Genomic DNA, 15,172 nt, shown 5'->3' with positions numbered 1-15,172 from the left:
ATTAATTTATAAATAGATATATACTTTTTTTTTATTACAATTAACTTAATTATAGTAATGACAATGTGACAAATTAACTTTGTGTTTATATTGTTTCCGTCGGACAAATATTTTGTCAAATTATTTTGAAGAACAAAAGTTAACACTGTCTCCGTTGAGTTTCTAGTGGCTCAACTATTTTCAAGAGAAAAACTTGTTGACCTTGTTATTTTTCTCTTCATTTCATCTTCCCCTTATGTATATATATATATACATATGAAAAGAAGAAGCTTTCTATCTTCTAGAATAATATTGAAAATTATTTATATGATTCAGATAAATATAATTGAAGATTTACGTGATTTGACATAGCACATAATAAGCTATTTTAGATAATATTAATTTAAACGAATTTAAAAATACATTTTATGTCATTGTAACTTCATATTTATAATTATTGTAAAAATCTATTAATGAACATTGAAGCAATTTGAAATAAATATAAATTTAAAATGTTTTGTAATGTGTTTGATCGAACAATTTTTTTAATAAATTTTTTTAATACTTAACTGCATAATCCACGAGAATATTGAAATTTCGAAGAAAACTTTTGCGATATTACTTTCTCGATATTTATATAACTTTAAAAACAATATCTTTTAAAAAGTTTCACCAAGGAGATTCTTTTTTAATTGTAATCATATCAGAAGTACAAGTAGGGGGAAAAAATATAATTGAAAATCTCCTTAACTTCTAACCTTATAATAAATTTCTTTTTGAAATAATTCATGCTGAAGAATGATATTCAAAAGATACAAATATACCATAATTAAATTTAAAAATAAGAATGATTCATCTCAAAATAAAAAGCCTTCCATTATATCTCATCTTCATTTCTTCTAATTTTTTTAAATATTTCAATCACTTTTCAATCACTGTTCTACTATTATTATCATTGTAAAAAAATTACTACAGGATTTCTTAATTTATCATAACATTAAAATGAATTTCTTAAACCATACTGAATATAAAAAACCTACTCGAGAAATATATCTTATTCCCTTATCATATATCATTAACAATAATTTTTAATCTATTTTCACGTAATATTAAGGAAAGTTCTTATACATTTTACGACCTATTCAACAAAAATAAAATAAAAAATCCTCTCGAGAAATGTAATTTTCTTCGCTATAACGATGAATAATAATTTTTGATCCATTCCAATGTAAAATTACCAAGGAAGGGAAAATTGCTTCTCGATAAAAATATACTCGATATACGGTCACTGAAAGTTTATGCATTATATGTACGACCCATATTTCGCGGAATTGGAAACAATAGGGAGGCGCTGGTGACAAGACGGTGTCGAGCAGATCAAGCTTTACGATTCGTTGCGAAATATTTCAGTGCAAAAGGGATTTCCACGATGCTCACGAGCATCGTACATTCTCGGCAAAAAAAATCTTCCATCCAGAAAATCTTCTATCGAGGCTTCCTGCGTATGTACGTGTATATTACATATACATGAATGCACGCGACTCGAATAATCGAATCAGCGCGAGGGATGTTACAGAATTGGATGGATTTCTTATTCGAGTGATTCGTGAAACGAGAAACAGATAAACTTGGATAGAATTAATAATAAATATTCAATTAAGAAAAAATAATTTCGAAAAATCTCGACAAGATTTCGAAATGAATATATTATTGTTTTGTAAAATTTTTTAATACAATTAGAAAAATATTGAGAAAAATTTAATAAAAATATTGATTATACAATATTATTTTCAAATTTGTCTCAATTAATAATTACTTTTTATTATATATTTGTAATGCAATGAAGTTATTATTAATACTTTTTTATTCTATTATTTACTGTATTTTTGTTTTATTTTCTTTTTATCGATTTCGATGTAATAAAATAAAATTTAATTTCGTATTTTTATTTATTCGTTTTTTACGTTAAATATTGCAAAATAGGGATAAAGTTTACATAGAATGGAAAGTATCATGACGGATTAATTTTTGATGAAACTTTAATATCTGTAAATGAAATCTTATAAAAGTAATATCAGAATATAAAAATAATATCGAGAACAATAAATATACACGCAATATACCAAGTTTAACAATCGTATGATCTTCTATGATAACTTTTAATTAAAAAACATTTTTCTTATATATAGCTTGAAAGAGATTATGCAAAGGAGGTCAAGCTAAATCGATAAATAAATATTCTCCAGAGATCGATGTAACAGAAATTTTATAATAATACTTTATCTTTAATACAGACTTGATATGATCTCTATATATCTGCTATCATTATTATTTATTATATATATATATAAAGAAAATTATAAGAATTATTCAAAAGACTAAGCTAATCATAAAAAAAACAAGGAATTTTTTTTACTAACTTGATCACTTCACAATTAATACAATTTAAATTTTTAATAAATACAACTTAAAGAGATATTCCAGAAAATATAAATTCCGCTCTATTGTATATTGTTCTCCTATGTAGCTATGTTTTCTATACAACTATGTATCAAAATGACGTCGATTTTAGATGCAAAATAACAATAGAAATGACGTGAAAGCTTCATAAACGACTGAAGAGATAAAGAAAAACATGCCCTTGACGATACATTTTCTTTCTGCTCGAGAACTTAAATAGTAAATCTCAAAGTAAAACTTCAAAGTAAAAAATATAAGGGATAAGGATTGAATGGCGATCATAATTGCAGCAAACATACTGACCTATATCCTAGAAATGTAATAAATAGTAATAGTTAAAAAGATAGATAAAATGCAAGCTTTTTAAATTCCTTCTTTTCCAATATACCATAATTAATACCATAACCATAATTAATCGAATGACAAATATTTGTAGACATTTATGGAAAAAAATTATTAATAAATTTTTAATTAATAATACCATAAAGAAAAAAAATGGCTTTTTGATATGCATTGAATATGTATATCTATCTGCTAACTTTAAAAATGGATCATTGATAAAAGTCAATTATATATTTATAATATGAAGGAAAACATATTTTGATCTAATATTTTTGTAAAACGAAAGATATACGGGTCATCAGGAAAATAGATAAAGAATTCTAGCGTGTGAACATACAGTTAGAGCGCAAGTATGGAGGATGGAAAGTCATAAAGAAAAAAGGTCAAATGACCAAAGAATAAAAAATTGATTAAGCATAATAATTGTTGCATATGATCAAGTTATTACAATCTAAAATCTTCTTTATATATATATATATATATTTTTGAAAATTTAAACATAAGATAATAAAGAAATTGCGTTGGAATTTTTATTCGATATTCGTCGAAACTTTGAAAATTAATCTGATCTTTTAAAATTTCATTGATTACCTGTATAATCGAATATAGATTGTATAATAAATAACTTCGAATTTTTAAAAGTCTAGAACGTGGAAATAATTTATGGTAAACAGGATGGATCCAAGTATATTATTAAAAGAAAAATAGATTATCAAGGAAAGTTAATCACAAGGCATTTTATGCAATCTCTTCTATGTCAGTAACACTATATACTTTCGAGATAAAATGAATTTCAATAAAATTCAAAGCGGTTAGAAACTCTCTTATTACGAGAGAAATTATCTTCAATAAGATATACTACTTTCGAATCATTTTATCTCTTTATTCTCGAACAGAGATGTTTCCGCTAAAAAAAACTAAGCCTCCTCTTTTTTATCTCCATTATATCGTTAATGGAGCTCAAGTGAACTACAAACTTCAAAGGAACGAATATTCGACGATAAACTTCTCGAATGACGAATTTAACAAAGATCAACGATCTATTATACGAAATTAAAAAAAAAATGATGAAACTAAGAAGGAGAGGAGGATGAGAAAGAAAAAAAAAAAAATGTAAAACTATGCTGATAAAGATGTTTAAAAGCGTATCTGATTGAGAATTGGTCATGGCAAAGCGCGATAATACTTTCGATAATAGAATATCGATTTCCAATTAATCTGAAAAGGACGAACCATTGAATTTTAAACCGGGCGCACTTCAACGCCTATTATAATACGTATACACGATGTATATGGGTTGCAACCTAGTTATGAGACCAGAAATTCTCAATGGAATGGAAACTCTTAGTAGAAAATCTAGAGAGAACTTTAATGTCAGAGTTTTCAAACACGTTACTATCACATCCAACAACTTTTCGCCGTGAAATTTAAAATTTTCTAAGCTCGAGAAATTTATCTTTCCAAAACATTGTTTTATATTAAAATAATATTATTACTCGACACGAATTAATTAATTTTATATACATATTAATGTAAGAATAAATTAACACCAGAATTATCAAATCAGTTGATAGAAATAATTCACACATTTTTTTTTTGTTTTATGATTATTGAAAAGATGAAAATGTTATTGGCAAAATTATTATTGATGTTGATTATATCATTTAGATATATTTATCAATCAAAATGATAATTCTGTGTTAAAATATTATTGAATATGTAAAATGTATGTATGAATACAGATATTGATTGATTAGATTAATTAGATTTAGATTATTCGATCTTTGTTGTACCACATTTTTTTTACACTCATTGACAAGTAAAATTATATCATAATCTATATATAGCATACATTATATTTTACATTTTTTATATTCATTGATAAATTCCATATTTTAATGATAAAATAACAAACTCACCTTCTCCTCCATCTTAGAGACAACATCCTCGACGGCATTCTCCGCCGATTTTGCGATGGCTGCAGCTGCTTGCTCCTTTCTCGACATATGGCCGCGGAAAGATGCCTGGATTTTCGTCGCTGCTTCGCAAAGCTCTATAAGAGAAAGAAAGAAAGAAAATTATTGTTAAATTCGATGTCGATAAACGAATTTCAGATACGAATATTGTGTCAATCGAAAGGTATCTTTCAAAAGAGAAATCCTGTGGCGAAAAAATGCTATTTTTAGCATTCATGAAATTTAAGAATTTATCTCGATGTATATTCGAATCGAATGAATACGATGAATGAAAGAATGAAATAAAACGCGAGATTTAAATAAGGATTTATGCCATTGATTAATTTCTCTTTTTATTAAATAATTTTCTTTGCGATGTGACATTCTTTTAAAGATAATAAATTGATGATTTAATATTATAAATGTTTCATAAATGTTTAAACAATTAATGTTATCTTTTATTTTTGCAACGTATAATTCACAATATTTTTAATCTTCCAATAAACGAATAAATTTATATTTCAATCGCATTTTACGAGTCAATAAGAGATCTTCTATAAATTTGTTCCATTCGATAAATTTATCGTTTCGTATTTTCATTCGTTTTTCTTACTTATCTCTATTATTTTTCTATTTATTCGTTTACGAATATTTAGATATATTTCGAACGATTTCACGACAAGAAAGTGAAAAATAGTTTTTACGCGTACACAATGGCAACAATTTCAACATGAGCTTCAACGATCGAAATCAAGTTAACCACTGTTCATTTCGTTAAACCGTGTCAACCACTTTGAAAAAACAATGGCTGACCCAGTTCTGAATCAATTCCAAATTCGGTGTATTGTGCGAATTTACCTGACTTGCGGTTGATCCATTCGCAAAACACAGTTGTCCCGAATTTGATCCGGAGCAAATCTATTAATTATATGAAATTAATATAATATATCTCACAGTGGTGATAATATATTACTAAATATATTTATTTAAATAATTTTAAATCAATGTAACTCATCATTATATAATATCAAAAATAGATATTTTATTAAAATTAAATTTAACTCTTACAATTTTCAAATGAAATATACACATAATACGATTTTTTAACGTATAAACTATTTTTTTTCTTCTCATCGTATTCCAATTAAGTGAAAAAATTAAAAATAAATATATCACAACGAAGATTTACTTTTTGAAATATTTTGTTCCTTTGCAAGTTAATAAATTTTAAAATACACGTAAAAATTCGCAAAAATTATTACACGTGTAAAATATATATTTTTCACATAAAATATAAGAAAAAATCTTTATTTATATTGTATAGTTAGTCAATCTTTATCGACTAATCTCCGTCAGTCAATGTCTGAGAGTTAACTTCGTGTTAGCTATCCTTCGTCAGTCAACTTCTCTGAGTTTGCTCGATGTCAACCTCTTTATTAATTTCTTGCGAATTTGCTCTCTGTCAACTAGCATAGCCTGTCAGCCAACTTTTTCTTCTCGTAGAATTAAACGTTATAATTTCTCTTCTTAGATTTTTCATTAATAGAATGTGTTCGAAAGAAAGACGATTAATGATTAAAATTAACATTGCAAACAAACGATTAATCGAATTATAATCGAGTAGAAAATTTCATCCATTCGATCATTCCCAAATATCAAATCTCATCCTCTTGTCTTATCACCCTCCACGTTCAATTTTCTCACGAATCCATAAAATTCTGATCATCTTCTATCACGAAAGATTTTAGATTTGGAATTGAAACTTAAAACACAATATAAACCGTTGTATTGTCGTGTGTCAAATAAATCAATCACCTCTAAACCCATCGGCCATCTTCTTTCTCTTATAATCCATTGTACTATAATCCATTTATAGCTTAATCTATTAAAGCCAAAGTTAAAAATTAAACTTTGATACAAGTCTATTATTAATCTTTGTTTTGATAAGTTTTTAACATGATATTGCAAGACATTAATTTTTTTGCATTAACATGAAATTTTTTAATCATATATCATTTCACTATAAATTCTGTTATTAATTGGTAAATTTTTATGGAAATTAAGGGGTATGTTCGCGTCTCTTCCAAATGCAAATGGTTAAACTAGAATCTAAGTGGTTTAACTCGTTGATTTATTATGGACACATTGATCCTCGAGATTAGGACGCCAAATAGTAATTACGTATGGAACACTTGGATCACGATGAAATAGAACGCAACACGTAATTGGCTAATTTTCGGCTGATAATGTACGATCATTATTCGATTGGCAAATTGTAGACCAAGCAGGATTCATGGCAAGGAATTTCTCGATAAACTGTGTTATCGAATCGGCCTCATTCTATATCACGTGTTACAAGTAAATGTTAATTGTGAATAATGTTTTGTTCAATAGACTGGTCCAATTCGATTTCCTTTTAATTAATCGAACTCGATCGTGAATTGTGTTATGAATATAGAAAAGAAATTATACCAATTGAATATATTTTGTATTAATTATTTGAAAATATTTTATATTATGTTATTTATTTGTCGTATCATCTCGATTTATAAATATTAAAAATGTATTTTCGAAGATAAATTTGAATACAAAAATATTAAATTCCTAGGAATGCATAAAAATAATGCAAATTAATTCTTTCGTTGGACGATACGAGATAATTTATATTTTCATCGTTATATTTTTAATTTATATTGCATGTGTACACACATTCAAATTCTTTTATGGATAGACGATTACTTGGAAACAATTCCTCCTCCTTGAAAATAGAATCTTTAAGTGGTATAGCCACCTGCTACGGATAGAATGAATCGAACAAATGGCTGCCAAGCATATACGTAATGTCACTGTACGAGTATTGAATGTCTGTGAAAAAAATTGTCTCGCATATAGATTTGTTTTATTTTATCGTTATACATATATTTATATGATTTTCTCCTTTTCGTTTTCGAATTTCAATTTGCGGAATTAAAAATAATCGTTTTTAATTAAACACAATCGAAATCGAAACGATCGTTTTTAATGCGAAAATAAATTTCCCGTGTAATTTCCCTACGGAAAGAGTGGTAAATATGTAAATTTTCAGGAAGCGACATAGATGAATGGTATTACATCGTCGATGAAAAGTCCGGTTTCACCGGTTTTACCAAATTAATTCACGGCGAATCGACGATATATAAGGTTTAAAATCAATTTTTAAAAGAAAAAAATGTAAATTTTGATACGGTGCATCGATAATATAATATAAATCGTCCAACGATAAATCACTCTTTTAATAACAATATTCGTTCAAACAATTAAGCCGTACAAAACGGAGATATTGGCTACACAACTATTCAATTTCTCAAAATATAAATTGCCATTTTTCCCTATTAATTAATTAATTATTTAAAAAATTTAGAATAACATTTAGACAAACGAAATAAGAAAAGTATTGGAGATATTTATTAAAATATTTTTGCTTTGATGACAGAATATTTCACACTAAGCTAGTAGGAACAAATCAATTGATAGATTTTATTTGTGTAAATTATTTACACAATTTAACGATTCGTTCTAAAGTTATATATCAAGTTCCTGAATAAAATTAATGAATAAATATATATTTCGTCACTTCGGGGTAAAAGGGTATTGAAATCGTAGAAGGAAGTTATCTAAGATTAAATTAATCAAGTTGGGTGTGACAGTATAAATTTTCTGTGGGATCTGAGACAACTGGCCGAGCCACAGCCAGATAATTAATCGTCCCGAGATAAAGTAACGAGGGACAATCGATTTTGCAACCCGTCAGCGTCAAACTTTTCCGAAATTATTCGCTTTATCTGTATCTGGAATCGCGGTACATCCTTGACATTAAACGTTTCCATCAAGGATATCTATTGGCAGTGAACTATTTGTGTGTATCACAATGATAAATCTTCCTCGAAAGGAACTTAAAATCTATCGAGGCAAAATCGATAAGAAAACAAAAAATTACATTCATGATCTTACTTTAGATGAAATACTATATTTTATTCTTATATTTTCCTTATACGGATTTCTATTTGGATTATTTAATTTAATCCGAAATTTTTTTTTAATCTTTTTAATTTTCCTTTGTTCAAATTTTTGTATAAGAAGAATAATTAAACCACCTTGGATTAAATTCCAAACTTCCAAGCTATTCTCCATTTTAAAATGTTCTCATATTCATGATAATACATATTCCAGTTATATTTGTAGAATACGTATGCTTTTCTACTACTACTATATCTATTTTACTTTACTTACTTTGAAGTTTTATTTCTATTCTACTTTACATTTCTTGACATAAAGTTTCAAAGTATCGTATATGCTTTATATCTTCTATATTACGAACTACATTAATCTCGGCAATATGCCACAATTTGAATAATATCCTTCCTATTTTCAATCTTTAATTTTCATTTCTCACACAAAGAAAATATAACACAGTTCGCCTCTTAACTGATTAAAATACTATGCTTTAAACAATCAAACTATATTTCCAAGCGCAAAAGGGTTAATTGATAAATTAATTGATAAATTACCGCAAAACATACTTTGAACAATTTCTGCATTACAGAAGCGTACATTCACTTCCTGCCATCATCCATGTCGGATATAAAAATTGCCCGGGAATATCTCGGCGAGCCACGCCTAAAAATCCGGGTCACGAAGAGGCGGTTCTTGGAAATCGTAAGCAATTTCTGCGGAATTTCCACGATCCCGAGTCAAAATTCTAGGAAGGTAACAACCGCCACGAAAGGAATCCACGTGGCCCCCGGGGAATTGCTCGGCGAGAAAACTGTCACGCGAGGACCGAGTTTATGACGAGTCTCGTTTGCGGTTTAGGGAACATTGTCTTCTTCATCCACTCTGCGAACCGGAGGATCTGATCTTCTTGTGTGCCAGGGTATCAGGGCATCGAGGACTCGATGGTATCGTTTGGGAAAAAGGGAACAAATGAACGATGATTCTAGATTCTTGTCTTAAAATGCGATTTTGCCACGAAAGTATTGTATTTTAATTCTTAATTGTTAAAACGAAAATTATTATTGGGATATATTATCGATATTGATTGGAGGATTATTGATTGTTTTGGAAATATTTTTGTGAATGGATAGTCGTGTATAGAAATAAATTGAATGAGATGATCGTGATCGAGATTAAGAGAATGAGACAATAGTGGTTAGACAAGTTATGTAGGTCAATTGTCAGGCAAGGATAGGATAAGACATTCATTCATTTGTCAAAGAAATGGATTAATTGTAGGTAATAATTATCTAATTATAGTGTTCATCATTGAAATGATGCAGGAGAATTTTATTTCGCAAGAATAATAATTTCTAATAATGGATTAATAATGGAAGATGGAGGAAATGTTATTTGTAATTTTATTTTATTATTCAAAACAGGATATATGGTCCACACAAAATTCTATCACTGGCTTGGGATTGGAATTATGTTATCATTATGGTTTGCATAGCTAATAAAAATGTCAACTGATGAATTGATTGCATGAGAACAGAAATGTAAACGTGTTTATGAATATACATATGTATACAGATATTTAATATACTATATCTGTTTATTATAATAAATATTGTGAACGATGATTAAAAGTTAAATTTTAGGAATAAAATGAATTAAATTGGCATGCCTATTCATGTTCAGAATTACGTGAAATGTTGGATATTAATAATGTAACATCGTTGGAATTTAAACGAAATTTTTATAATTACATTAAAATCAATTTCCAATTTTAAATATATTTCGAAACGTTATAATTTAACACGTTGTATCAATTTCGGATTTTATTAAAAAACGAGAGCACGTGTTGTGAAACATATAAAAAAAAAAATTTCTGAAAGAAATTTTTCATAGTCAATTAAACTTGCAATATTAGAAATATTAATACTGAGTGAAATTTATAGTATACCTGATAATGCGAATATATCGTCATTTTGAATTTATCCGCTTTAATCTATCCTGTATTGGATATTGTTTGGGATATAACGAATTAATTATTACGAGGTAAATAACGAGGCTGCATTGTGAAAATCTCTTATAAAAATACTCTCCATCATATAATATGCAAAGCATTAATAAGTTCGAGATAAATTTTAATATTACCGCAATATTTTATATCGTGTAAAAATATTTTAACCTCGACTTCATTAAATTTAATATAGAAGAAGAAGACAAAAAATTAAATCACATTATTTTTTTCGAAATCATATCACTAGCAATAACAAAAAAATTATAAAACTAATTAATTCACCCTCATACGATGAATATAAAAAACTTATTTGAGAGAGAAAAGAAAAGAAAAGAACATACGTCAACAATAGCAAACAGAGAGAAAACATTGGTCAATATTTAAGAATTTGAATTTTCGACGCGATTCTCACAAACTGATACATCTGATATAAGATTCAACAGAGCGTAAACTAGCGAGGATGCTTTAAAATTCAACAATCGCCCCTGTCGCCACCGTACAATTTAATGCGGCAAAGGATCGCGCCAAAATAGTGCAACGTTTCCTGGCACATGGTTACGTAAGAGGCACATAGGCACCATAGAGTTATACACATGGACAGGAGGAGTGGAGAGGAGTCGTAAATTCTTTGGCCCACGACGAAGGAGCGAAGGACGTCTCTCGAAGAGGGACGATCTCGAGACGAGATTGGCAGGAAAAGGAGAAATTCTGTAAAATTAAAGGGTTCCCCTTTGGGAACGATTTCGAGGGTTGGTACGTGACACTCACCCTTATCGTCGGCGCGGAACTCCTGCTGAAGTTGTTCTTTGGTTGGCTCTGAGTTTGATTTGGTCCCCGTCTGCTTCGTCGAGGATTCAATATCTTTCATACTCTTTCTGGCGTGGTGGCCGCGGAATGCCGCTTGTATCCTGGTCGCGGCTTTCTCCCTCTCCTTCTCCGTGTCCTCTTCTTTCTTCTCTCCTCCCTTCGACTCTTCTTCCTTTCTCTCCTTCGAATCCGCCGATTGTCTTTTCTGCGACGATTCTTGCGAATCTACTTTCGCCGGACTGCTCTCTCCTTTCGTGATATCTGAAAATTTATCGATTGTTAGTGTTAAAATTAATGGACGAAAGTTGCCAAAGTTCATCGTTTTGAATATATAATAATTTTGAATATGTTTAACGTAGTAAAGGAACGAGATGTTATTATTAAATTTTCTGAAAATAAAATATATTTATTGTATAATTGTACATTATCTTTCTAATCGAATTTACGGATCTCCTGATCAAGATATCGATTATTAATTCGAAACATAAAATTTCTTTGTACAAATATTATTCGTATTACTCGGTGTGCATGTTTGTTCAAGTGTGTACTATCGTTCGCCAAGAGATTTAATCATAGACATCGAAATGCACGTACGCGTATATTATTCTGTTTGAGGCTGAGTTTCGCATGGTTGTCTTGATTAAACTTTACCTTTCATTCCTTTGAGAATTGGTGCTACCTAGATACCGGTAGAATTCTAAATTTCTCTATACAACATCGTGCAAGAAATTTACGAGAGTTTTAATTATTGAAAGATGTGTACATATATATGTACGAGATATATATGTATGTACTTTGAATTCTTTGAATATTTAAGCATTAAGAAATAATAATTGATAGAAGAAAAAATTTACAATCAATCTTATCAAGATTTATACAAATTTATTCTAATCATTTAGAAAGATCATTAAAATAAAAAAAAAAAGAAATTATAAATAATTATGAAAATAGAAAGAAATGTAATATTAAAAGCAATAATAATCTCGAGGATAGTCATTGTTTTAAATTTTAGAAAATTTTTTCTTAAAAAGTTTTTTTCTTTAATGAAAAAATGAAATAATAACCGGGATATGACAAAAGCAAAATTTCATTTGAGACCGAAAGGGACGCAAAAGGGAAGTAAATTATTATTTTTTTTTTTTATTAAAATCTAGGTCATCCTCGTATACTCTAATCAAACCAAAAATGGAAAAAGAAAGTGTGGAAACTCTAACACAATTCCTTCTTTCCTAACACGACGCAGCTAATTCCTTTGCGTGTGTAGGCGTATCTTTATGACTCGTGCTCGCAACAACTTCTGAATCTTTGCTTAAATAGAGAAGAGCACGTATCTTAAGAAGATATCATAAACGTGACAAGAAAGAAAGAAAGAAAAAAGAGAGGAGAAAAAGAAAGAAAGAAAGAAAAGGAGAAATAAAGAGAATATACTCCTGGTATCACAGTGATAACAAAGAAGACAATGAATCATTGCCTGTACACCGTTAGTGACACTTTGCATGTGCACGTTTCCAGTATACGCGAGTATAATTACTGGTTTAGTCGTCGTTTCGTGCAGGACCTATTTTCAAGGTGCATCGCCTTTTTTTCGCCGATTCATGCCTCAAGGAATCTCTTTCGACCTCTCTCCCCCCAAAAAAAGAAGAAGAAGAAGAAAATAGTGTCTGATAAACCTGATGAAAAGAAGGAACAAAAGTGTACCACGTACGAATTAAAAATTTAAAAAAAGGGAGAAAAAATTTATGAAAGCAAATCGCGATGCTTCTGACCTGATTTCGAGACAATTTTTTTCGAGCACAGAAACTGGAAACTCTTGGAGAGATATTTTAAAGGGACGGAGTAGTTTGAAATATTTAATCAAATTATTACCACAGCCAACTCGCAAAGTTTTTTATTTATTCATGTATTGAGTATATAATTTCACCTGAGAATTCTTACTTATGAAATGAAAGAACAAGTCCGCGGATCAATTATACGTTCAAAAAGTTTTATCTCGGATTAAGAAAGAAGAAAAAAAAAAAGCATTGAAATTTTTAAGAAGTTAATTTCACTGAAAAATAATATTCCAAAAGTAACTCGTTATATTCTACATTGAAAATTTAATTGAAAACAAAATTATTCGAATTCTCTTGTGACAAGTGTGCACAAGTGGTGCAAAAAATTTGCAATATCGACCAAGATTTTCTTTATCCTTCCCTTTTTTATCACTAAAAACACGAGGGAGATTTACGACCCACTAAATGCAAATATAAAAACGTCGAAACGTTTGGGGATGGAAAAATGATGGTGGTTATGAACGGTAAAAATTTCCTCGAAAAGTTGAACGATATACAATTTTTCATTTTGCTTAACAAGGATGGAAATCTCTTAATCGATGATTTCACGATAAATTCACGAGAGTGAATTATTTCTGGGGATGAAACAAATAAATTTATATCGAATAATAATATTGTATTTATCATTAACGTGTTTGGTTTAACAAATTGTTCAAATTGGAGTGGGTTAATTTTATTTATGTATTTATGAATATATTGTATTACTATAGGAAATTACAATTATAAATAATAAAAAGACGTGAAATTTAATAAATTTAATATACATTTAATGTTTTTATTAAATTAAATTCAATTGAAATAAAGATCTTTGGTCACGATATGGTAGTTGTGAAACAACTTCTGGATCAAGAGAATAACGAAGGTTGTTAATTACCTTTTTCAAGTCTCACCTTCACCCTCGAAGTGTAATTCACAGTTTTTGCAAGGTCAACACGCGATAATCAAGGTACATAAGATATACAATTTCGAAACTCTGCCTTCGACGATTAAGAGAAGCGAACTGATGATCGTTACGAATGGAAAGTGGAGATTCATAGCGCCATGTTGTAATGGAGAAAATTAGTCAAACGAAACGGGGGATAACTGTGAGAAATAAGGTTTTATCGGGGAGCTAATTGACTTCGTGTTTCAATTTCTATCGTGCGCATTTGTAACCAACTTTAACGATCGATTTCGTATTCCATTTCATTTCTGCGTGCTTTCCAGTTTAGCAATGAATATGACGAAATATGTGAAGAAATTTAAAATTTACAAATTAATTATTTAAACTGAACAACACAAATTTAAAAAGTTCAATTATATAAAATATACTCGTAACATGTATACATGGCAATTAATTAACTTTGCTATTACATCATTTAAATTAATATCTTCAATAAACATTAAGGTTGAAGAATAGTAATGGAGTTAACCCAATGGAGATAACCCAACCGATAGAAAATGAAACCTAATTTTATATTATTCCAACTCACCTTGTGCAAGTTGTTTTAACATGTACATTTACACATGTGCTTCAAAGCTAACACATTAGCGAACCCAGAATATAAAAGCAAACAAAAGCAACCTTTACTTAAAACGTTAATTTCTCTCAGAATATTTTTACTCTTCACCTATATTCTCAAACGATGATAGTAATTTCATTCACTAAATGATCCCTTCCACGAAATTGTACATTAAGAAAAAGCTGAGAGGATAAATCCCTAGAGTGACGATTGCACGTTTTCAGAAAATATTCACTGTAAAATATTTTTCGAGCCAAGATTCAATATTACGCTTTTCCACGTATCATTCTGAACGAA

At 29.0% G+C, this 15,172-nt stretch overlaps 1 protein-coding gene across 2 annotated transcripts in view; it reads right to left on the bottom strand.

Moving 5' to 3' along the window:
- Window positions 1–4,661: 4,661 nt before the first annotated feature.
- Window positions 4,662–15,172, bottom strand: part of LOC102674409 (neuromodulin) — a 54,380-nt gene continuing 43,869 nt past the window's right edge. For both annotated transcript variants that reach the window (XM_006623080.2, XM_031513961.1), the window contains exons 2-3: window positions 11,503–11,802; window positions 4,662–4,834 (exon numbers count right to left, since the gene is read on the bottom strand). In XM_006623080.2, the coding sequence (XP_006623143.1) occupies window positions 4,677–4,834; window positions 11,503–11,802 (458 nt within the window). In that variant the 3' untranslated portion in view covers window positions 4,662–4,676. The remainder of the gene's footprint in view (window positions 4,835–11,502; window positions 11,803–15,172) is intronic.

Source organism: Apis dorsata, unplaced genomic scaffold, assembly GCF_000469605.1.
Source record: "Apis dorsata unplaced genomic scaffold, Apis dorsata 1.3 scaffold_813, whole genome shotgun sequence".
NCBI classification, from domain to species: Eukaryota; Metazoa; Arthropoda; class Insecta; order Hymenoptera; family Apidae; genus Apis; species Apis dorsata.
The sequence above is the reverse complement of the archived record's forward strand: the minus strand, read 5'-3'. Positions and strand labels throughout refer to the sequence as shown.